General features: G+C 34.0%; 1 protein-coding gene across 4 annotated transcripts; it reads right to left on the bottom strand.

Moving 5' to 3' along the window:
- Positions 1–301: 301 nt before the first annotated feature.
- Positions 302–26,829, bottom strand: FGFR1OP2 (FGFR1 oncogene partner 2). 4 transcript variants are annotated; one of them, XM_081060945.1, is made up of 7 exons: positions 26,530–26,829; positions 12,619–12,767; positions 11,659–11,776; positions 10,245–10,387; positions 7,634–7,747; positions 4,993–5,106; positions 302–3,557 (listed from the first exon to the last, which is right to left on the bottom strand). In XM_081060945.1, the coding sequence occupies exons 2-7, from the start codon at positions 12,751–12,753 to the stop codon at positions 3,420–3,422; spliced, it is 762 nt and encodes a 253-aa protein (XP_080917071.1). In that variant the 5' UTR covers positions 12,754–12,767; positions 26,530–26,829; the 3' UTR covers positions 302–3,419. The 4 variants fall into 4 exon arrangements, with proteins under 4 accessions (XP_080917071.1, XP_080917072.1, XP_080917073.1 ...); XM_081060946.1 differs by having other exon boundaries at positions 26,341–26,796; XM_081060947.1 differs by lacking the exon at positions 7,634–7,747.
- Positions 26,830–26,907: the final 78 nt, after the last annotated feature.

Raw genomic sequence — 26,907 nt, 5'->3', positions numbered from 1 at the left:
ATGGGGGGTAGAGTCTGGAATGCCAGGGGAGGAAGTCCTTGGGGAAGTGACACTGAAGCAGAAACGGAGTAGGAGTGGCCACGCCACAAGGAGACTAAGTGCATTCCATGAATGGAGGGAAGGCAAAAACAAAAGCCTGGCCTCCCCTTCTCAAAGGGAGAGCTGCCAGTGGAATCTCACGTGTATGCCCAGCCGGTCATCACAACCCTTCATTTTGGTGCCCCGGTGGAGTCAGTTATTGCATTCTCAGCTTTCGGCATTTTGAGTAGCTAATGCAGACAGGACATTCTTTTTTTTTTTTGAGATATAATTGACACTGTGTTAAGTCAATTGTGTACATTTAAGGTGTACATGTGTTGATTTAATACATTCATATATTACAATAACGATAGCATTAACTAACGCCCCTATCATATCTGTCACATAACTGTTTTTTTGGTGAGAAAATCTAGCCTCTTGGCAACTTGGAAGTTTATAACACAGTACTGTTGACTGTACTCAACAGTAATCCTTAAAGGCTAAAAGGCTTATTCTGTCTCACGAGGTTCAAGTCTCCTCTAATGGATTCTCTACTGCCCACGCTAACTTGGATATGCTCTGGCCTGTCTGAGTTCATGGTGGGCACACCGGGGAGAACATGGATGCCTGTACCTGGGAGCTCTGAGGTAAAAAGAAAATATGCCTCCAAATTTTGATTAGAAATTATTTTATGGCAGTCAAAACAGATGGTGGCCACCAAAAATTAAGTTCTGGATTTATGATATTCCATTCGTCATTGGGGCAATTTAGAAATAAAAATGTCATAGGTTACCTTGATATTAAAGAATATCAATTTGAGCAGAAAACATCTGCAAGGTTGTATATATCAATTAGTTTTTTAGAATTGTATTCCCTATGTAAGATAAAAAATAGTGGATGATAAATTAATAGGCATAGTCGTTTCCTAGGGTGCTGTCAATGATCACAGGCTGGATAGCTTAACAAATTTATTCTCTCACAGTTCTGAAAATCAAGAAGGCCAGAAGTCTGAAATTAGTCAAGGTCGGTCCATTCTGGAGGCCCGGAGGGAGAATTAATTCCATGCTTCTCCTCTCTTCTCTTCTGGTGGTACCTCACAATCCTTAGGGTTCACTGACTTGCCTAACTCGCATTTGTCTTCATGTGGCTTTCTCCTGTCTCCCTCTGTGTTTCAAATCTCCTTCTCTCTCACAAGGGCAGTCATTGGATTTAGGGTCCATTCTAAATCCAGGATGATCTTATCTGGAGATCCTTAAATCCACAAGACTCTAATTTGCAAATATGGTCATATTTATAGCTAAAGCAGGTAGGACCTGGATACACCTTTTGGGAGTGTACACATGATAAAAAGATTTGCAGGATCAGCAATAAATTGCTGGCCAATTCTTAAAAAATATAGATAAAAGTTGCTGCTAAGTATTAGTTTTGTGGTAAGAAGAGGTAAAAGCCCTAAAAATAAATTTAAATATAAATTAGGTGAGCGTTGTTTTAAAATTAACTTGGGAGCATACCAATTTTTATTACTCATCTTTATTGATAAAATAGGCTCCTACATACCTTCAGACATAAATTTAAGGTTATACTTAAAAAAGTATGAGATGGAAAAACTTGTTGCTATATAATAGAGTAAATATCTATAAACCCGAGATCTTAAAATTATATCCAACTAAGAAGACTAAGAATAAATTAACTCACCTTATTTGTTTATGAACATAGTTCTTTACCAACTAATGTTTTATAATGGAGCTGCCTCAATTAACTGCCTCAGGTTTAATCTCAACAGTGTAGCTTATTTTCTTCAATTCTAATTTGGGATAAAAACTATGTGAATGAATGTGCCATCAAATTAAGGGATACTTCCCCAAAAGCAATAGAAAAGTTAAAAAATAAAAATTGCCATCTGTTTATAAACTATTAAGGCCTCTGAATGAGAAAAAAAAGAAAATTCATGTTTGGGTCAATAGCCCTTTTCTATTCAATCAGCCCCATTAACCCCACTTACCCCAAAATTAAGATAGAAAAATTCTGAAAAGTAGTCTTGAATTTTACCAATATATGAAATTATACATAAAAATTGCCACGTAAATATTCATTGAATTATATATTCAAAAGTAAATTTTCCATTGTGCTAATTTTAATATGTATTTAATATAAATGAGTATATTTAATCATATCTGATAATCTTATCCTTTTGTTCTATAATCACAAAATAAGAAAATTTAGGTTTCAATTGATGTTAAAGCACATTTCTATTTCTGGTGGCTTTAAAAATTTATATACTGGATATATATTAAAAAAATAATAATAAAACAAATACTTCTAACTCCACAGACATTTTTACCCCTTTTAGTATATGTGCTGCCGAAGCGAGCACCATTTTTACCCCTTTTGACTGAAAGGTTAGCAGAACAATCTTACAGGCTATAAGGACCCAGATAGATGGTGCTTAAGAGTAGATTCAGGAAAATTTTTATTTACTTTTTCTGTATCTGTTAAAAGTAATTACTTTAAAAAAAAGGGGGGTTTTATGAGGCAGAGAAGTTCCCAATTTACTTTAAAATAACCAAACAGTTCAACTCTGTTAGCTAAATTAAATATATAATATCCTTAAAGATCAACTAGAGAGGAGAAAAAATCTCACCTCTGTTACTGATTTAGAACCAAAACTTATTTTTTCAAAGGAGTAGTTTAACCTACTAAATATGTCTTTTATAAGTTCTTTCTTAGAAAGTAGTATTCCTTCTCTTTCATTCCTGAAACGATATTTCATATACTTAGCAAGTTATAGACAATTGTTAGCTGAGTATTAATTATGGTAAATTAGCTAAAATTAAATTACCTCTTGTGTTTATGGTGCATATAAAACATTTCTACAGCCTTTCAAACTGAATGTTGACAAAAATTTAAATTAATGGAAGTTAGAGAGCAATCATTAAAGCTGAAGTCTCAACAGTAGGTACATAAGCTATTTGTTAACTCTGACACCAAACAGGGAGGATGACATTTAGTATGATGATCTTACATGCACCACATTGTGGCAAAATTTATATTTAAAATTGGGATAATTTTCTGCATTCCCAAACATTTATTGGGAGTATTCATGTTTATCCAAGTATCATCCAGAAAGCCAACAGCACTACTGAAAGATCTTGATATGTTCAGCAGTCACTGTGAAAATCTTCAGTTTGTTCACCAACAAAGGCTTAGTTTCTAATTTGCAATTATATTTGGGAATAAAGTCTATCACCATGAACTGCATTGTTGCTATCTCTTAAAAATATCATTGCCAGTGCACTGTACATAGAGAAAAGAAAGAGGAGTTTGAGATTGATTTTTCTGTGAATTCATTCACTTGAGTAGGTCAGTCCCAGTCATTGTTTAGAGCCTTGTAAAGAAGCTCTTCAGCTCTTCCTCAGACTCAGGTCACTATTGGTCACGAAAGCTGACAAAGACGTACTCTCCGACACATCGTCTTTTCTAAGGTTCAAAAACGATTCTCGAGTTATTTGAAGGATCTCTCTCAAGCCTTTGTTTTCTTGCTATAAGAAGGCAAACAAAAATAAAGATGCGGTCACCAAGGTAGCAACAAGAGTTATGACCATAAGATAAGCCAACATGACAAATAAGCAAGTTCTGTAATGGGCAGAAATGTGCTAAACGATATGTGCAGTTGAAGTTGACAACCTGAATCCAGAAAACACTTTTTTAAAGAGGTCAGAATCGTATACAGTGTCTTCCAGCACTGCAAAAGCCTTCTCATTTATTCAGCTGTAATTGTAGACGGAACCTCAGAAATTGCCTTATTTTACAATCACAGTATGGATGAAAAGAACATCTAGATTTATGTCTATATAAACTTATAAAGTTTGTGAATAATACTCTGGGAGTAGGACCTCGTATTTTTAGTACTTTTATTACTTTCCATGATAGCATGGAAAGCGGGACAAGCCATCTGGTGTGCTTCCCTCACTGGAATTGGAGAGCAGCGGGGCTGGCTGAGTAGATGGCAACATTTTTCAAATAGGAAAGTAAGTGACCAAATCTAGCATAGACAACTTTGCCTTTTTAATTTTTTTACTAGATTAGTTACTATAAGAAATTTGCAGATGTTTTAAAAAAACTTCTATAATTTATTCTCTACCCCTTTGTCTTTGGTCTTGCTTTCTAAGTTTCAGTGGTATAAACCAGGGATCAGCAAACTACAGGCAGCCTGGTTTGAGACTCATTATTATAAATTAACTTTTACTGGAACATAAGTAAGCACAATGTTTTTTTGTGTGTTTATTTTTGTATTACACTGCTTTTGTATTACAATGGCAGGGTTGAGTAGTTGCAACAGAGACTAGTTTGCAAAGCCTAAAAAATTTACCGCTGGGCCCTTTACTGAAAAAGTTTGCTTACCCCTTTTTTAAAGAATGAGAGAACACTGTATATTTAGAGACAGAAATAACTTTTTGGCCCTCTATAACCAATTTCTCCACCATAATTTCAAAATGAAGCTTTTAAAGTATAAAGGTCTATTCTACTGATGTGGATTATTCAACAATGACTTGTGCTATCACTACCACAAAATAAAAGACAGAGGAGACAAAAGCTTTTGTATTCCTCACAAAAATACAAGTGCCCCACAAAATATTATTGGTGGATTTAAAAAAATTTCCCTGCATCACTGTGATCTCTAATAGAATGAAGACATTTTAAACATTGCTAAACTGAAGAAGTATTTCGCCTAATGACAGAAGCAACACAGGATCAAATTTTCTCAAATACTGGTATAAGTTACTACTGATCCTAGACTCTTGTATTAGTACATAAATGGTCTTCCATTATATACACATATAACCAGTATCCAGATTAAGAACATTACCAGTTTCCCAGAAAAGCATATATACACATATTTCAAAACGGGATATATTTTCTGGCATAAATCTTTACATGGGTAATTTTCACCTACATTTGCAATTTAAAACTTACTTCAAGTTGAAATATTCTTTCCTGTTCCTTGCAACCCTGCTGCTCATCAATTTCAATGGCTTTCCTCATTACTGCTGCCATTTCAGTTATCTGGTCAACGTGAGCTTGTAGTTCCTAAATAAAAGAGATGGAAGTTGCAAATGAGTGAAATACTTTATTACTTTTATTTTTGGATCCTCTCCTTTTTGTAAAATTTGCCTTGCCACTTAATATGAATGTAATAGTCTTATGTTGCATTTAACATGACTGTAATATATCAAACAGGTAGTTACAAGAAAGCTGACTGACTATGAATGCCCATGAATGATATCAGATTATGGTTAGAACGAAAATTAAGAATAAGCAGCACAATGTAACTAAACCCATCAGCAAGAGCACTCATATTTCACGTTCCTCTTACCACAAATAATCACCACCTTTTTCTTTTTTTGCACGTAACATATACTATTGATCAAAGTAATGGGAAAGATAAAAATTGTTGACACATTCAATCTCTTTCCCCCAGAAATTTATAAATCTTTTCTGTATTACCCATGTCTTAAAACCTGTTCTAGATTATAATCCCCGTTGAGAGAAGGAACTGTATCTTGTTTATATTTGCCCATTTGTGTTCAGTACATAATAGATAACAAATATTTAGTAAAGTAGACAGTTCTGCTTTTAAGTATTAAAACATTAAATGGCCTTCTTTGCACAAACTGTTCAAACATAATTTCAGTATAAAATACTTTTTTCTTTTTTTTTGCACACAAGTAACAAATTTCTTCCAATCTTATTCTTTCTTTTTTGCACACCTACAATGGCCAGACACTGTTAGGCAATAGGAATATGAATCCTGTTAAGACATATGCCCTGATTTCAAGGAGCTTACAGTCAAGTGAAAGAGACACACAAGGTTTAAAATCAACAGAAACTTAAGAATATTTTTGAAATGAATAACGTCTACAGACCATTGTTCACAGGCAATGGAGGGTTATTTTATTATATTAAGGACAAAAAATTAAATATAAGTCAATAATTCCCCAAATAAAGTTAGTAATTCCCCAAACTCTCTTAGAAAGCTGTATATTCTCTATTTGTAAAAAGGATTTGAACAGAACCCCAAAAAACCTACAAAATCAGTAAACTATGAAAGAAATAAGATGGAGGGCAAATAGAAATATCTTTAGAAAACACACATTTAATATCTTCTTATCCAAAAAAGATGCAGGTCCTTATATTATTTTAATGGGGAAACCTATACAATGTTAATATTCAGGAAGAAGGCAGAATGAAGGATTAATTGACACTGTCCAATATAATGCTATTTAAATTTAAATTAATTAAAATCAACTACGTTTAAAAACATTAACAATTCAGTTCCTCAGTTGCTCTAGTGACACTCCCAAGTACTCAATAGCTACATGTGGCTGGTAGCTTCCATATTGAACAGCACAGATAAAAAACATTTCTATCATTTTAGAAAGTTCTATTGGACAGCACTGGATTACATATGGTAGCAAGAGTGATATCAAGACAAACATCTGTCATATTCTGCAATAGTTAAAAAAATTATTAAAATGCCTCCTAATGTCAAGGAAGCATAATGTTTAAAAGGAAGTTAAGTACAGTTAAGTGCGACAGCAAATTGAATAAGGGTAATGAGTAAAAATTTTGAATTCCAACAGTTTTCTCAGTTTATGATTTGGTATGCTATGGCACTGACCCAGGTGAAAAGACTACACTGGAAGCAAGTAATTCTTTGCCTTTGAAATGGAAGAAACTAAGATACTGCTAAGTTTTTCTTTTCTTTTCTTTTTTTTTTTTTTTTTTTTAGGACAGAGTCTATTCTAATAAAATCATCATGAGAAAAAAAAATTTTCAAATGTAACAGTATTTTTATAGGTCCAGTTCATGGGTGGTTCACTTTTTACAATAAAATCTTTGGGGAAGTATCACACAGATCTTGTACTGGGCACACGAGGCCAAGACGTGTGCTTTCAAAATGGTCTTAAAAGCAAGAAGTGTCAGCAACATAATCCTTGAACTACAATAAAATGCCTTTCATTTGTAACATTTGTTTGGGTTTATTTCAACTTTGCTCAAGAAAGACCTGCCACACGTTTAAAAAGAAAGACATTTAAGACACAACGGAGAGTGTCCTACTATACTTGATCATAACACCTGGACAAAAGCATTTTAATTTTATTGTAAACTCAAACTAAAGGACTATAAACTATCAAAAATCTGAATTAAAATAGTTCATTTAATAGTTTGATTGAACAAAACTTTTATGAAATAAGACTAAAATTACTGCCAAGAAAACATCTTTGATGTCCAGAAAGAGAGTAACTGTTTAAAGCTTACTAAAATTTTGCAGCAACAGATAATAAGAGCACCAAAATGAAAAGCTGGCCTGCACAACCTTTAAAATCTACCACTATCCAACAGGAAGTGTGTGATACAATACACAGAGAATTAATGACATTTACAGTTTCTACACTAAATATTTTTGCATGGCTATCAAAAGCACAGCATTTCAAAAAGTAATTTCATTTATTTGCTGATTTAATCTGGCAGGAAAATTCAATGTAAAAGAACTTTTTAAATGGACACCCCCTTCCACCCACACCCCCAAAGTTGACTGTTTGATTTAGTGTACATTCTGATTTGCTTCCAACTGCCTTCTCGCCAGTCCGTGTTGAGGTGCTTCAAGGATGTGTCGAGATGCATCAAGGAAGAATCCTTCGGAGCTGTTACGATGTACCATGTCAATCTGTAGTATAGAGTCATTATATTGTTAATACGGAGGTTATCCGTAATTTAAAAACTGAATGAGTGTTAGTTCATGCGTGTTAGCCGACTGTTTGAAATGTTTGCTTTTTTAAGATTTCCAAAAAGGCATCTTTTCAAAAATAATGTAAAAATGAGTATTTGGATGAAAACGAGTACGTCTCAAATGTTTTGATGTTTAAATGTGTGCCCAAAAACTTTCAGGAAAGAGCAAAATTCTCTATTTCTGGACTCTCAAAAAGGTCTCTTACTCCAAAATGATGTTATGTATAACTGTTTGTTACCCCTAAATGTGTTATAAAATTACTTTCGTGTTTAGGCATATCAGAGTACTTAAACATGTTTTAGAATCCCGTATTTCTGCACCTTTATCATACAACATTCTCTGCGCACCCACTTCTGCTTGTTGACACCACCTCCCGATAATTAATTCAAGGCTGGATTTAGATGGATTTCTTCCTTTCCTTGACATCTTCCCAGATTCTCTTTATCCTCTAATCTTACTTCCTCTAGTATTCCAGTAATAATTCATATCTCTATTTTAGGATTCGTCACATCCTACCTTATATTAGATAGTTATGTTTGTATCTGTTATCTCCCATTATACTGTAAGCTAATGCATTCATTTATCTTATTATTAATAATAACTAAGTCAGTGCAAGTGTTAATAAATGTTTAATTGAGTCAAAGTCTCTCCTTTTTGGGAAAAATAAAAATCACAAACATTAATACATATTAGTTAGAATTAATAACAAATAACTGAATAGTCATTTTATGGAAGGCAAGGATCAGCACTTATGATGATGAATTCAATTTACATAACGAATAAAGATGGTTTACTATCTTAAGAAATGCTTAACTTTGCTAATTAGTAAAACAGCTCTTATGAATGGTAAAATCTAATGCATTTTAGAAAACATTTGCTTTTGTCATAGCTACTACCAGATGGGCCTAACAAGCTGCAGTATCTTATTCTAAGCACTTTTGTCAGAGTATTTTTCTCTTTAGATTTTAAATTGATTTCTTAGGTTATTAAACATAAAGACTTTTGGAATTTTTCAAGATTACATTTATTTTTACCAATAATTTTAAGTCAATTCATTTTGTACCTTAAGAAAAAAGTTATACATTTAAATTTAAATGTTTTTATAATAACCACATGTAACAATAGATACATTTTATATTAAAAAGATTGCCACTTAAATAGCCAAGGTTTTCCTTTTGGTTAGGAGATGAATAGCATAATTAGCTAACATTACACTCTCATTTATTAATTTATTATTTTACTATTTGACACAAGAGGTATCTTTTATTACCTTAATATATGAAGTTGTCACATAAAGATCTATTTACTAGGTATTTAATCTTAATAGAATTAATAATTAATTTAAAAATACGTACAAGAACCAACATGGAAGAAATATTTTAAAGAATCTAAAATGTGTTTCAATGATTGAGAAAGATGAAAATATGTCTTAAAAGCAATCATATTTCTTAAGCAATATTAGTTATAACTAATAATAGTTAGCTCACTATTATCCAATACAGATCACTATCTAGTAATCAATACCTAGTAATCACAATCTATTTTCACACTTTTATCTCACACCAGCAGTTAAAATTCAATTTAAAATAAAAGATAAATGGTAAAGGATTATTCTACTTGTCTTCATAGCAGTCATTAGCAAACACTGGGACACACACAAAGGGAACAGATACAGGGATGACAATACTTAAGAGGAATAGAAGGGAAAACCCTAATTTCTAAACCAGTTCAGTTCTGTCTCTAAAAATGATGCTTCTGATATGTGATTTAAGGGGAGAGGAGCCAATTTTTAATATATTGTTTCTTTTACTCTCCCTGACCCCATGGTTCTCCCATTATAATAAGGATTATTTATAATCTGGATGAATTAGCCTCATTTTGAAAATAGTTTTAAGAAACACAAATCTACCTTTAGCTGCTTTCAGATCTTTAAAAAAGTTTTCAGCATTTCAATTTTTGTTTTTGTAACACATGCCAATACATGAATCTGTTAGAAGAAATATTTATTAAAAATCACATAACCTTATAAAAATAACTTTGAATTGAATAGACTTACCTTTATTTCTCAAATGGAGTTTATTTTCTAACATACAGAGGGTGCCAAAAAATGTATACACGTTTTAAGAAAAGAAAAAACTATTAAAATTGTAATACTCAATATATACCAATAACAAAAGATGAATACAAGTCATGTGTATACATTTTTTTGGCACCCCCAGTATATTAAAGCTGCGAGGAACAATGGGAGTTAGAAGAGGAAATCAAACAAAATGATACAAAACAAGAAATGAAAAAGATAAGGAAAAGCAGAAAATGTCAAGAAGATGAAGTATTCAATATCATGTTAGATAACTTTGATTTAAAAAAAATCTGAACACAAGTTAACCAATTGTCCTTCTTTTCCATTTCAAATTATATTTATAGAATGGATTACCTTGGAGTGCTGCTCTTTTAATTTCATTATTATTCCCGGATCATCTTTTTTGCTAGCCATTAGCAATCTAAACATTTGCTCCCGATACTTGCTCATTATAAGTTCCAAGGCAGACTGATGTTCTTCCAGGGATGTACGCAATTCTATCAAGAATAAGAGTATATAATTCAAACTTGAATTAAAGATGTACAAAAGATTCTCTTCTATATTACATTTATCAAAAAAGAATTTATAAAGAGGGTATTTTAAAAAGAAAACATGATGGATAGGAATCTAGCCATATAGAAATAAAGGATATCAAATAGAGTCCTTTGTTAGTTTTTTTAAATGACCACTTTAAACACAGTATTTGAGAATCATTTCAACAAAACATTCACTGAACAACAATTCAGAAGAATCAGATGACGCTACATCTGAGGAATACCAAAAGGCCATAGAGCTCAGAGTCCAGTGGAGAAAACAAATACATAAATAATTATAATATAATGTGGTAAGTGCAGAATGGATCTCTACTCAGATATATATGAGAAGTCTGTGGGGAGAAACTGGTGAAAACTTCACAGGGTATATATTGAGATAAACTTGCATTCTCTGATTTGAAAAATAAAGGAAAGGGCATTCATTCTAAGCAGGGAGGCATGTAGGTGGATGATGTTCAGGAACTAGTTCAGGATGGCAAGAGCAGAGTTTTCATGGAAGAGAGGTAGGGGAAAAAGACGACAGAAAAGAAGGAATGGAATTGACTTTGAAGGCCATTGGATAAAGACATAAGTGTACAGTAAATCCTCACTTAACATTACTGATAGGTTCTGTGACTTTAAGCAAAATGACCTATAACGAAATCAATTTTACCATAGGCTAATTGATATAAACAAGAGTTAAGTTCTAATGGCATATCATCAACATTATAATGAAACAACATTGAAAAAGATGACGTTATTTGAGGACCTGCTGTACTATGAAGGTTCTTAGGCAAAATAATATATGATCCGACAGATATGTTTTTGAAAAATCAATGTAATGCCTGTGTTAAAAGGCGAAAAGAGAATGGAATCAGGGAGACCAATTAGGACAGTTCAGGCAAGACACTATGAACACCTAAGCTGCAGACTAAAGCAGTGGGATTGCAGAGAATGAAAACGAGTTATTTCATAGGTAACAGCAGTGCCACAAACTGGATATTTACAATGAGAATCTAAGATGATTCCAAGCAAGGTAGACATTCAAATGTAGAACAGGATATGGCAATAAATAAGATTTAGACATATGGACTAGGAATGAAGCTAATATGAAAAAGTAAATTTAGTTGATGGTTTTCTCATTTTTGAAAATATTAACTGCTCCCAAGTTGATGGTACAATTGCAGATTCAAGTTCTCTTTTGATTTGCTCTACGTAGTGATAATATATCTTGCCTTTATTCTCTTGTTGCAATTCTCTGATCTGTCTGTTTTCTTGCTGGATTCCCATAACTAATGTGGACCGTGGCCGATGTCTAGCAACTTCATTAAGTTCTTGAATTTCTTCCTGATACTATTGAAAATATTAAAAAAAGAACATGTGAGAAGAAAATATTTGAAAATATCTATCTGAGACATCTGTCCGATAAGGGGTTAGTTTTCAGAATATATAAAAAACTCTCACAAAACAACTCAATAATAAGAAAAATAACCCAATTACAAAATGAGCCAATAAGACAAATAAATTCTGGGGATCTAATGTATAGTATTGTGACTACAGTTCACAATACTGTACTATATACTAGAAAGGTGCTAAGAGAGTAGATCTTAAATGTTCTAACCACACGAATGCAAAAGATAACTACGTGAGGTGAGAGAGGTGTTCACTAACCATACGGTGGTAATCACCTCACAAAATATACAGAGGGTACCAAAAAAAAGTACACACATTTTAAGAAAGGAATTGTAATACTCAATATACACCAATCACAAAATTGTAATACTTGTAATTGTAATAGTCAATATATACCAATAAGAAAAGAGGAGTACAAGTCACATTTGACTTCTGCAATTACAATCGGTGCTCAAAGTGGTTACCATCAGCATCCAGACACTTCTGATTACGGCGAATTACTGCTTGAGCAACATTGACTGAAGTGTCCACTTGTATATGTTTTTTTGGCACTCCCAGTATACACCTATATGTGTATATCACCCACATATACATCACCTGAATATGACAAAATTCTAATCTAAAGTATAACTGAAACACACAAGTTAGGTACTTTTCAATTTTAGAGAACATTAAAATAATAACTACTAATCAAGCAGAATTTTATGATTCATCAATACATAAATGTCAATGACTGCTTTTAAAAAAAATGGAATCAACAAGAAAGAAAAAAAAAATCAAACCTGCTTCATGGCTTCTACTCGCTTGTTGAGAGCTGTGGTTTGCTCAATCAGAGATTCTGCTGCATCATCATGATCTCTCAGTCTTTCAACAAGAGCTTTAGCATCAGCGAGTGCCTTCTCAATTGTGCAACTCATTTCTGCAGCAATAACTACAATTACAATTAAAATCAAGACTCAAAACAAAGTCAACATATCATCTTATTTTAGTTTCATGTTAACACAGATATGCTTCTGAAACTACATTTGTTATAGGATTGTTCATTGGGAAGAAAAAAAACCACTTAAGAACACCTGTGTTTTGCTTCTTTTAAAATGCCACAAGCTTGAAAGTGAATTTATAGTATTCGAAAAAATTAGAACACATATAAACAATTTGCAGACGTATTTGAATGTATTTAACATACCCTGAATTTATAGTGGAAAAAAAGTACATTATCAAATGAATACATTTTATATTGTATAGAAATTGTGCTCGTCATGAGGGTACTCTGTATCTTGACATTTATTAGTCTGTGTTCTATAGTCAATGATTGTCAGTCTCTGACTAAAAAATCTTTAGCCTCTGCTTGGTCAGGTGACTTGAGACAAAGTTCACAAACACACACTACTGACTAGCCAAAGTGGCCTCTATGTTATGCTATGTCAAATTATCAATCCTCTTCTGGAGGAACTTCTGCTTCTTATATGAAGTTGCATTATAATTCTAACTCTTGCACTTTTCTTAGTAAATGGTTAAAGAAAAATAAAAAAGTTTTGACTTTGAACACTGGCCATCGTGAGAAACTTTTTTTTTTTTTTTAAAGATTTTATTGAGGATGGGGAACAGGACTTTATTGGGGAACAGTGTGTACTTCCAGGACTTTTTTCCAAGTCAAGTTGTTGTCCTTTCAATCTTAGTTGTGGAGGGTGCCATTCAGCTTCAAGTTGTCCTTTCAATCTTAGTTGTGGAGGGCCCAGCTCAGCTCCAGGTCCAGTTGCCCTTGCTAGTTGCAGGCGGCACAGCCCACCACCCCTTGCGGGAGTCAAAACCGGCAACCTTGTAATTGAGAGGACACGCTCCAATCAACTGAGCCATTCGGGAGGCAGCTCAGCTCAAGGTGCCATGTTCAATCTTAGTTGCAGGGGGCGCTGCCCACCATCCCTTGCGGGACTTAAGGAATTGAACTGGCAACCTTGTGGTTGAGAGCCCACTGGCCCATGTGGGAATCGAACCGGCAGCCTTACGAGTTAGGAGCATGGAGCTCTAACAGCCTGAGCCACCAGGCCAGCCCTGGAAACTTTTTGTTAATAGTCCCATGCCCCACCCCCTCCTCGTTGGCAACCATCGGCTTGTTCTCTACATCTATGGGTGTTTCTGTTTTGTTGCTTTTTAGATTTCATATGTAAGCAAAATCATACAGTATTTGTCTTTTTCTGTCTGATTTATTTAGCCTACCCTCTTGGTATAATCCATGTTGTTGCAAATGGCAAAATTTCATTCATTTTTATTGCTGAATACTCCACAGTGTGTATACGTGTGTGTATTTACACACACACACACACACACAATTATGCAATGAACATACGGATGCATAATTTTTTTGAGTTAGTGTTTTCGTTTTCTTTGGATAAATACCCAGAAGTGGAACTGCTGGAATAATATAGACACTATATTTTTATTTTTTGAGGAAATTCCTTATGTATTCCTTCATGGCTTCACCAATTTACAATCCCAACAACAGTGTCTGAGTGTTCCCTTTTCTCGACCTCCTCGCCAGCACTTACTGATTTATTGATGATAGCCATTCTGATGGGTGTGAAGTGATATTTTGTGGTTTTAATTTGCATTTCCCTGATGATTAGTGATGTTGAGCATCTTTTCACATGTCTGTTGGCCATCTGTATGTTTTCTTTGGAGAAATATCTATTCAGGTCCTCCGCCCTTTTTTTTTAAGTGGATTGTTTGTTTTTTTGGTTAAGATGTATGAGTTCCTTATATATTTTGAATATTAAGCCCTTATCAGATGTATCATTTGCAAGTATCTTCTCCCATTCAACAGGTTGTCTTTTTGTTTTGTTGATGGTATCCTTCACTGTGCAAAAACTTTTTGGTTTGATGTAGTCCCACTTGTTTATTTTTTCTTTTGTTGCCCTTACCCAAAGAGATATATCCAAAAAGATATTGCTAAGAGCGATATCAAAAAGTTTACCACCTATGTTTTCTTTTAGGAGTTTTATGATTTCAGCTCTTACATTTAAGCCTTTCATCCATTTTCAGTTTATTTTTGTATATGGTGTAAGAAAGTGGTCCAGCTTTCCCAACACCAAAAAGACTATCTTTACTCCATTGTATATCCTTGCCTTCTTTGTTGTAGATTAACTAACCATGTAAGTGAGGATTTATTTCTGGGCTTTCTATTTTATTCCATTGTTCTGTATACTTGCTTTTATGCTAGTACCATCCTGTTTTTATTATTGTAGCTTTGTAGTATAGTTTGATATCAAGAAGCATGATACCTTCCACTTTGTTCTTTCTCAAGATTTCTTTGGCTATTGGGGGTCATTTGTGGTTTAACATAAATTTTAGGATTAGTTCTATGAGAAGCTTTTGATGTGTTAAAATCAATAAATAATGTTTAAGAGGAGCTAAAAAAATTAGGAGACAAACACAAAACAGTCAAGTTAGGTTCTTCAATTGGTATGCTGAGACCTCAAACCAAAATTTTAATTTTAAAATAATGTCTCTCAAAAACGTTAACCTTCTGAAACTTAACCATCCTTGAATGTTTTTCTTTCTACTAAGTTTTACTTTACCTTCTATGTGAGCAATCTTTCCTTCAGAGTTTTCTCAAAAAAAAAAAAAAAAAAAATTAAAAAAAGCTACACTGTAGAATTACTATAGCCAGGTCTATAAAAGTTAAATTAAAACTCTGTGGATCCAAGTTAAAGGCTATAATTAAGGATTTTCATCAATTTTAGAAAAACAGAAATTTGCTATAGAAAATAGGACTTTGTTAGATACTACTGCACTACACTACAGCTCTGTACCAACCAGTTCAATTCATTATTAGCTTCTCAGATACAGAAAAATGCTGCAAACTAGAAAACAGAATATTTAAATAATCCAAGTGTGCAAAGTTAAAAATAAAAAAGAAAATACAGCATATCAGGCAGTTTCAGAAGGCTTTCATTTAAGGTTATATTTAACAAAGATTCAAAACTATAAACTAAATACAGATGAAAAAATAGACTTCAGAAAACATTCAAACAGTATTCTTGGTTATACCCAACAGCTGAGCTTTCTTATTTATATGGATGGCACTATATCTACAATTAATCCCACTATAACAGAACACAAGATCCTTCAGAGCTAAATTTTAAAGTTGTCTGTAAAGAAAAAAAAAAGGCGGGTGACAAATTGACTTGTAATAAGTTAAAAAAAAACCATAAAAAAAAAACCATAAAAAATTTGTCTCAAAATAAAAATAACAGATGGTAAAAGCAAACGATAAAAAAAAAAGGAAGTCTAGAGAAAATTGTAAAAGACGAGAGAGAGATACAGTTTATCTTGGTTTAACAGAACAATTTAAGAACTAGGAATCTCTAACAACACCAGGTCTCAATCTGTAAATGATATTGGACCCACTATCAGAACAATACCTCTTTATGCTCTGTAATATAACATCTACAAATTTAATAGGATCTGTTTCCAAATCAAATGCACTAAAGCTCCTACAGATGATCAGATGATAGGTGATCTAGACATGAGAATACCAGTACTGTGTATTAATAAAAATTCTGTAAGTTGCCAGAAAAAGAAAAAAAGGTTACTCTCCCAGAATTCTCTGGGCAAAAGAATCCACTGGCATAGATTATCAAGGAGCAGAGTCCTGAATCTAAATGGAGTCTTCCTAGATAATCATAAATCTTTCCTTTTGAAATATAAAAAGGTTATGCTGTGTTCTGGGGATATTAACTCGACAAAGTGGCACCAAAGACCAACTGCCTGTTAAATCGCATGCCTTAATTCAGTAGCTAAGGCGTAGCCTCCTTGCCTCAGAGCAATCACAGGCCTCAATTAAAATAGTCAAAGCATCTTCAAAGCTTATACTAGTATATTATACTATAGATACCATGTAACTATTTTAAAGTATTTTATAAACAATTGGCTTTGATTAAAAGTCCTTATGCCAGGGCCTCATATAAAACAACAATAAAGTCATAACAAATCCATGGAAAAGTTCAAAGATTCCACCATCTATAGATACACAAAATCTGGCCTGACAAATTCCAAAACGAAACAGGATGATCAAGTAGTAAAATCCATGAGATAAGAGGTGCCACTATCAGCATGGTTACCCGATAGCACCAGATAAAACCTCTAATTGACAGAAGAAACTCCAAGAATCATCTCATATAGTACGGAAATAAACTGGCCACATTATTAAACACTGATGGGAAAATTTCTTGGATAGTAAAGGATGTGTCCCAGTGCATGCCTTATTTATAAATAAATTAATCTGAAAAAATTGTAAAGGTGAAGCAAGGACTAAAATCATTCCTAAATATACTAGTGTATTTGTATTATGGATAGGTTGAAAAAGTCCCTGGTTAAAAAGCCATAATATTCATAATGGTTAAAATACTATTATAGTTTGTGTCTCCTACCAAGGACATTCTACCTTATCAATCAAGTAATACAGAAACATATTTAACTGGAACAGTTATAAATTTAAATTATACAACACTGCCTCTTTCTCAGTAATCTTCCTGTTTTCATCATTCCAAGTCCTCAGCAAACCCCAAAAAGGATAAATCCAAGAAGGTCCATGCTCAGACACACCATAATCAAATTTTTGAAAACTAAAGACAAAGAAAAAAAATCTTGAAAGGAGAGTAGATGATGGAACACTTAAAGTGCTGAAAGAACAAAACTGTCAGCTAGAATTCTATATCCAGCAAAAATATCCTTCATATATGAAGGTGACATAAGAATCATTCTCAGATGAAAAAAAATTCATTTCTAGTAGATCTGTTCTAGAAGAAATTCTTCAGAGAAGAAGCAAAATGATATCAGGAGGAAAATTAGACCATTTGAAATAAAGAGTAACAGAAATTGTAAATAGCTAGGCAAATATAATAAACTATTCTCTTTGCTTTAAAATGTCTGCTGTTTGAAAACAACAACTGTAACTTTTGTCTGATGGAATTTTCAATGTACATAGATGTAATATGTAATATAACTATAACATAAAGGTGGGAAGGTAAATGGGCCTATGTAGTGATAGAATTTCAACATTTCATTTGAAAATGATAAAATGTCAATTCTAAGTAGACTGTAAAAAAGTTATATATATATAGTAATTACTAGAAAACACCTAAAAAAACTGTACAGAGACAATAGTCAAAACCACACTAGATGAATTAAAATGAATTAAAAATATTCAATAACCCAAGAAAAGCCAAAAGGGAATGAAACAAAGGAACAAAATATTGAAGGAACAAACAGAAAACAAACGATAAGATGGTGGACCTAAATACAAACATATTAATAACCACACTAAATATAAATACTCTAAACACACTAATTAAAAGATAGATTACCAGGATTAATTTAAAAAACAGGATCCAACTACATGTTGTCTATACAAAACTCACTTCAAACATGATACAGGTAGGTTAAAAGTAAAAGGATGAAAAGATATTATACACTATGTAAACACCAATCAAATAAGCACATGAAAAGATGTTCAACATGAATAGCTATCAGGGAAATGCAAATCAAAACCATGAGATACCTCACAGCTACTAGGACTGCTATCATAAAAAAGACAAATAATAAGTGTTGCTAGGATACAAAGAATTTAGAACTTTCATAAACTGCTAGATGGAAAGTTTATGTGCAGTCACTTTGGAAAACAGTCTGCAAGTTCCTCAATGGTTAAACATCTGATCCAGCAATTCTACTCCTAGGTATACACCAAAAATGTGAACGTGTCTGTCCATGCCAAAAACTGTACATGAATGTTCATAGCAATATTAATAACTGCCAAAAGGTAGAACTAACCCAAATATCTATCAACTGATGAATGAATAAATAAAATGTGTTATGTCCAAAAAGTTATATATATATATATATATATATATATATATATATATAATTTTTTTGCAAAAAAAAGGGGAGTAATGTACTGGTACATGTTACAACATGGAAGAAAATGGAAAAAAATTATGCTAAGTGAAAAAAGCCAGTCACAAAAAACCCCACACATTTTATGATCCCACTTATATGCTGGCCAGAAGAGGCAAATCCATAGAGACAGAAAGTAGATTAGTGGTTGTCTAGCATAGGGGAAAAGGGGGAATAAGAATTGACTGTTCATGGGCACAGGATTTCTTTCTGGAGTGATGAAAATATTCTAAAATTGATTGTGGTGATGGGTTGTACAACTCTGTGAATATGCAAAACCCATCAAATTGTATGCTTTAAATGGGTGTTTACCCATTTAAATGGTATGTGAATTACAGCTCAATAAAGGTGTATGATAAATGAATTATATCTCAATAAAGATATTATATGATTTTACCAAAAAGAGCTGGAGTGGCTATGTGAATATTTAGATGAAGGAGACTTTAAAGAAAAGAAAATCGCCAGGGACAGGCATTATATAATGATAAACGGACCAATTCACTAATAAGACAGTAGAATCCTAAATGTATATGTACCTAAATAGAGAGTTTCTAAAAACATGGAATAAAAACAGAAAAGAATTGAAAGGATAAATAGACATTATCAATACTTACTTCTGAAAACGTCAACACTTCTTTCTCAGTAAATAATAAAACTTGTACACACAAAATCAGCAGAAATACAGAAGAAATGAATAAACACCATCAACTAAGTGGACTGAATTGATATTTATAACATGCTACAATCAATAACAGCAGAATACACATTATTTTTATGTGTATGCGGGACATTCATTAGGATAGATCATATCCTGAATCACAAAACAAACCTTAACGAATTTAAAAGAACTGCAATCACAATGGAATTAAACTAAATGGAATTGACCATAATGGAATTAAACTAAAATAAAAAGATAGGAAAATCTCCAAACATTATTTATAAATAATCCACAAATCAAAAAAGAAGTCTTTTTGAAAATTAGAGAATATTTTAATCTAAGTAAACACAAAAACACAAGATATCCAAACTTTGGCATGCATGTAAAGCAGTACTTTGAAAGAAGTTTATAGCATTAACTTATTAGAAAATTAGAAAGATCTCAAATCAGTTATCTAAGCCTCAACCTTAAAAAGTAGAACAAAATAAACAAAGTAAATAGAAGGAGGAAATAAGAGCAGAAATCAATGAACTGAAAACAGGATAGCAACAGAGAAAAACCAATCAAACTAAAAGCTAGTTCTTTGAAAAAGCAAAAAGTAGGTAAATCTCCAGCAAACATGATCCATTAAAAAAAAAAAGATACAAATTACCAATGTCAGGAATGAAAGAAGAGATATCTCTGCAGACTTCTAATTCACTAAAAGTGTTAAGTGAATACAGTAACAAATTTCATACACATGAATTGGGTAATTTAGATGCAATCAAACCCACAAACTACACGAAGTCACACAAGAGTAAAATAATGATTAATAGTCCTCTAATTATTGGACATAGTTATTATAGTTGTAACTATTAAAGTCCTATCCTATAATAGTCCTATAACTATTAAAGAAATTGAATTTGTAGTTAAAAATATGCAAAAAGTCTCAATTTGGTTTCAATGGTAACTTTTATCAACACATAAAGAAGAAATAATAACAATGTTACACAACCTCTTTGAGAAAATAGAAGAAAATACTTCCAAACTCATAAAAAGATTCCAGCATTATTCTGCTACCAAAACCAGACACACTCCAAAGAAAGAAACCACAGACCAACATCCCTCATGAGCATAAATGCAAAAATCCTCAAGGGAATATTAGCAACTCAAATTCAGCAACATATAAAAAGAATAATATACCATGACCAAGTAGGGTTTACCCCAGAATTCAAGGCTGTTTCAATAATCAATGTAATTAACCATAAAAAAACAAAACAAAAACAAAACCCAGTTGATCATACCAATTGACGCATTTGAAAAAACACAACCTCCTCTCATAACAAAAATTCTCTGCAAACTAGAAACAGAAGGGGATTTCCTCAAATTGAGAAAGGGCATGTCCAAAAAACTATAGCAAAACTATAGTTAATGGTGAAAGATAATGTTTTCTCTCTAAAAATCAGGAACAAAGATGGTTCCAATCACTATTCCTATTCACAGCAACGTGCTGTTCATGTAGAAAATCCAAAAAAAGAACTCCTGTAACTAATATGTGACTTTAGCAATATCACAGGCAGGATACAAGATCAATACACAAAAAAAAAATCAATAGTTTTCCTACATATTAGCAATGAATTGGAAACCAAAATTTAAAAAAATGTATTTACAATAGTTCAAAAACATGAAAATTTGAGGCATAAATCTAACAAAATACATGCAGGGTATGTACACTGATAACTACGAAATGCTGATGAAAGAAATCAAAGAGCGCCTAAAAAATGGAGAGACATACCGTGTTCACTGATTGGAAGACTCAACATAGCAGGTATGTCAGTTTCACAACTGATCTACAAATTTAACGCAACTTTCAGTCATAATCACATTAGGATTTTTTGTAGAAATCAATAAGCTAATTTTAAAATTTCTATGGAAATGCAAAGAAACTACAATAGCCAAAAGAATTTTGAAGACAAAGTGGGAGTAACCACACTACCAAATTTTAACACTTATTATAAAGTTACAGCAATCAAGATAGCACAGTCTCACCCCAATAAATTAAAAAAAAATAGCACGGTATTGGCAGAGATAGTCAGATAGAACAAAATGGAGTTCAGAAATAAGGTCACAGAAACATGGCCAATTGATTTTTGAAAAAGGTGCAAAGGCAAGTCAAGGGAGATAGTCTCTTCAACAAATGGTATTGGAAGACTGGACATCTATATGCCAAAATATTAACCCTGACATAATTCTTACACTTTACACAAAAATTAACTCAAAATGGATCATAGCTCTAAATGTAAAATGAAAAGCAGAAAAAATCTTTGTGAACTGGGGTTAGGCAAAGAGTTTTCAGACATGATACCAAAAGCTCGACTCATAAAAGACAATTTTAATAAACCAATTAATAAATCAAAATTAGAAACTTGTGCTCTGGGAAAGACACTGTTAAGACAGCCATAAAACATACAGACTGGGAGAAAGATATCTACAAATCACATATCTGACAAAGGACTTTTTATCTAGAATACATATAAAATTCTCAGAATTAACAGTAAGAAAATGATCCAATTTTTCAAACACACAAAAGAATTTAACACGTGACCAAAAAAATATATCGATGGCAAATAAGCATATGAAAATATATTCACCATCAGCTATTAAAGAAGTGTAACCGAAACCATGATGAGATGCACTACAGCCCTATTAAAATGGTTAAAATAAAATATACTGCCATGGAACAACTGGAACTCTCATACAATGCTAGCGAGAATGCAAAATGATAACGGCTGTTTTAGAAAATGGTTTGGCAATTTCTCACAAAGTTAAACACAGCTACCATATAACTCAGCAATACCACTTCTGGGTATTTACTGTAGAGAAATGAATGGATAAACAACCTATAGTACATATAATCCATAGGATGGAATACGACTCAGCAATAATATAGAACAAGGTACCGATACAGGCAACAACTTAGATGAGTCTCAACGGCATTATGTTGAGTGAAAGAAGATAGTCTCAAAGGGTTACATACTGTTTCCATTTACCTGGGCTGCACAAAGGACAAAACTATTGTGATGGGTAAGAGACCAGTGGCTGGAAGTGGGGGTGGGGGTTGGGTGGCACTACACTGTATTCTGGGATGATGGATAGTTCTGCATCCTGATCCCCTGCGGTGGTTACATAACCCTGTATGTATGTTAAAATAAGTAGAACTGTAATTCATAAAATGACTATTTTATATGTTACTTTTTTTTTATATGTTACTTTTAAAACTGAAAAAAAAAAAACCACTCCTTGTCACTCAAGGTTTGCCTTTGTCTTTAATTCACCTGGTGTTTATTTGCATGTATGGTACAAGGAAGGCATCTACCTGTATTTTATTTTTCTTATGGGGGCCCCAGTTTCATTTATTGGATAGTACATTCTTCCTCCATTGAATTTTTTTAAATTGAAATATATTTGACATATAACATTATGTAAGTTTAAGGTGTACAACATGACCTGATACATTTATATACTGTAATATTATTGTCAATGTAGTGCTAATTAGTGCCTCTATCATGTCACATAATTATCGTTTCTTGTTTGTGATTAGAACACTCCCACTAAATATTAATGCCACAGCTGTTATGTTTTTCTCAATAAATGTTATGGGTACATTTCTGAGCTCTCTATTCTCTCTCTGAGTCTATTTATCTATCAATCTCTATATCAATACCATGTTGCTTCAACTGTTACAGTTGTGAAATAAAGTCTTACTGATATGGCAAGCCATCTTTTTCTTCTTTAAAATTGCTGTATTCAATCCAAATGTACCTCTAGAGCAGTCTAGAGTAAAATCAAACTGCTAGGTAATCATTTTAATTAATTCAAACTGTTGGTGGCTTTCTGAAACTGAGGACTATAAACTTATATTGTCTTTTGGTCAAAAGGACAAGAGTTATTCCCATTGTATCAATGAGGATATAGAGACTCAGGGATTCCAAAAGAAAGGAGCTGAATGACAGCACCATACAGCAAGGAAAGAAACAAGCTAGTACCAGGAATAGAATTTCTGATCCCCAGTCTAGTATTCTACTGAGAAGCAAAGGTGAATGCCCAGGGCCCTGTTTGCTTTTACCTATATAGGAGTAAAAAGCATCTTGGTCATCCTGGCTGGAAAAACAAAGCTAATTCCCTGACCGTACTTCACCAATGGGACTTCCAAGCTAGCAACAGAAAATAAATGGGAGTGTAAATGAAGAAAAGATGAAAAAACTATCAAAATTTCAAATATATTTCCTTATAACTAATAAAATTCTAGTATCCATTTTAATTAGGCATTATAGTTAATTATAACACCAATGAATGTTTGCTGATAGGCTTTTGAAATTACAATTAACATCCACTTTATAAAAGCATTCTATAGATTGCATAATGAAATACTACCATCAAAATAAACTATTTAAAATTTGTTTTGTAACTATACAAATATAGCTATTCAGAGAAATGAATTATAAACATCAGGTAATTCAAAGTATAATTTTATTGGCACTTCAGAAAAACAATGACACAGTTTCTAAGAATCTGCATGTTCATTTCCTGTATGTGAAACCACAGAAAAGTTTACAATATTTTATAATATTTTACCACCTCTTTTGAAAAATACTGTGCTTTCCCCCTCTTTTCAGCCAGTAAGTGGAGTGGGAGAAAGACTGTTCTCCAAACTCTCCAGCAAGTTTTAAATTTTAAAAAAGACTCCAGTAAAAAAAAAAAAAAAAAAAAAAAAAAGTATTCTCAATTTATTGCCTATTTTTATAGTGCTTATCTTAACTAGTCACAGTGCACTTACATTATCTTCTATAAGTAGTCTCAAATTACAGGTGAAATTTTTCTAAAGCAGGTTTTTTCCCCCTGCATTAGCTCTATACTCGCCCACTTTACCACCCAAAAACATTCAGTCAGACTCCTGGCAGAGGGTTCAGAACATTCCTCTGCTGATAAAAGAAAAAGCACCGCCCACTCATGACTGCAACTGACAGCTGTTTAGTTTTAGATTTTGGTTAAGGAAATTTTGAAGAAATTTAAGTCACTCTTCTTTTTCTTTTATCCACCAATCCACTATCCTATAGCTTGACTTATAGAAATAGTGTGACTAATGATATGCCACTTAAGTGTTTTCAAAGGTTAACCTAGTTAAAATGTTTTATTGGGTTGTTTAGGTAGGTACGTCTAATGTTAATTAGTAGGTAACATTAACAGAGACATGTACAGAAACAGAAAAATAAAAAGGCATAGTATGGCTTTCTTATAAACATGCAATTGAAAGATCAAGAAAGAAGGCATGTGAATTACATATAAAATAAGCACCTTATACAGACGTATCACTGTATTTGAAAGCACAGAATATTTTCAGTTCTTGAACATGATGGAATGAACACGTTTGAAGCTTTATGATTAACTTTTAAAAGTGGAAAGAACAGAATTTGAAAGTAAGGACACAGGAGAATTTTTTAAAATTGCATGTTACCTTAGAATTGTAGCTAAATATAAGTTGCATAGACACCTATGTTCAAACAGATATGACAATTCAAGAAGGAACTAACCTAATCTAAACCAGTTATTTCTAACCTATAGGCCACGGAGTCATTGGAAGAGTTGCATGGATGTGCATACACCAAGCACGGTCTGTAGTCTAAAATATTTCTCTCTCACATACATGCCGCTGTGTTTCAAATATAGACACATACGAGTATAATAAAATACAAAAATCATTTAAAAACATAGGGTTTTTTTTTGGCCATCGTGCATAATGTCAATAAACAAATACTAAAAGTATAATTACTTGTATGTGTGTGTGGGGGGCACAGGGTTATTCATATTTAACACAGGTCAGTGGTCATTTAGCTAATATACATGGTTCCTTGTGGCTCTAAAAATTCTATGATTCTAAGGGAACTCACGACTCCTCTGGTGACTGTTTCGAGCTGTGATTACATTATAAATATTGACACATATGTATACGTAAACAACGCCTGCTGTGTGCCACACACTGGACTACCTTTTATTACCAAGTATGAATAAAAAGACAGACTCCAGTTCAAACTGGCACAAGAGACAGATACGGGAACAAACCACACGACCTAACAAATGGCCCAGACCTGTTGCAAGCGCTTTGTCAGCCCAGTGATGTTTATCAATGTCCTCTTGGGGGAGTCAGGGGGACAATGATCGAAGGATTGGGTTGTTCTGGGTGATAAAAAACAATTAAAGAGGACAGTGAGCATTCTAGGGAGAAGGTACGGCAGGGCGAGGGCACAGAGCTGTGCAAGCGCGTACTGTGTGGGGAAACGGCCTGGTCGCGCGGCTCGCACAGTAAGGTATCAGGAGAAGCAAGATGAGACTCAAGAGGTACGATGGACTGGGACAGGTCGTGCAAGGCCCCGAACGGTAATGCTTGACCATCAGGAAACAACTCGGTCAGCAATGTGGTTATCGACAAAAGTTAAGGAAAGGCGTGATAGAAACCAGATTTGAATTTCAGAATGAAAACTGCGTGGGAAGGATGATGGTGGGGAAACTTCGGAGAGGGCAACGGCAGCGATTCTGGTGGAAGAAGAAACAGCACTGCAGTGCCGGTGGAAATGCCAAACCGAGGACGAAGGTTTCTGGTGAGGACAGCAGGATGGACACTGGTCCACGATCAAAAACTGGATACAGAAGAAAGGCAGGAAGAAAACCAGGAAAAGAGGAGTAATTCTTGGAGGGCAGTTTCAACAAAAGAGGCTGCAAAGAGGTAAACGGAAAACGGAAGCGTCCCAGTTCCCTCCCCTCAAGGGTGAGCTCCCAGGTGGGTCAGGCAAGAAAAAAGCAGACACGGAGGGTGTGTCCACAGGGCTGGGGCCAAGGCTTTTCCTTAAACATTCCCCACCTCAGTTCCGGAAAGACGAGCTCAGAGCTGAGGCCGGGGAGGGGAGATGTCGCTGGCACAACCGGCGCGGGGACACGACTAGGGCCGGGCAGCAGGTAGTTCGGGAGGCGCAAAGCACCGGACTGGCCCCGCGGAAGGAAGCTTCGGCTCCCTCCGCCTTCTTCTCGTCCCTGGGTTTATTCCACTTACTCTGGTCTCAATCCCTCGCAGCCGTCAGCTGTGGCGATGAGGACTCAAAGCCTCTGCCCACGGGGACCTATGCACCCAAAGAGACTCCTCTCTCCTGTTAGGTTTCTTCAGCGAGCAGACACGGAGCCCGCCGGAGGCAGTCGCGGGAAGGCGGGGGGCTCCGGGGGGCTCAGCCCCATCACTAGCCGGGGTGAAACACCTCCGACGGCTCCCTCGGACCAGCGTTCCCACGGCTCTTCAACCTCGCGAGACTTCCTTCCTGGCGTCACCGTGGAGGGTAGAGCCTACAAATTTATTTGCGGCGTCTGGCTGACTTGCGCGAGAGGTGGGGGCGGGTCCATTCCAAGTCCCGCCTCATTAATCAACTCAGGTTTTTTT

This window comes from Rhinolophus hipposideros (genome assembly GCF_964194185.1).
Source record: "Rhinolophus hipposideros genome assembly, chromosome: 9".
Taxonomy (NCBI): domain Eukaryota; kingdom Metazoa; phylum Chordata; class Mammalia; order Chiroptera; family Rhinolophidae; genus Rhinolophus; species Rhinolophus hipposideros.
The sequence above is the reverse complement of the archived record's forward strand: the minus strand, read 5'-3'. Positions and strand labels throughout refer to the sequence as shown.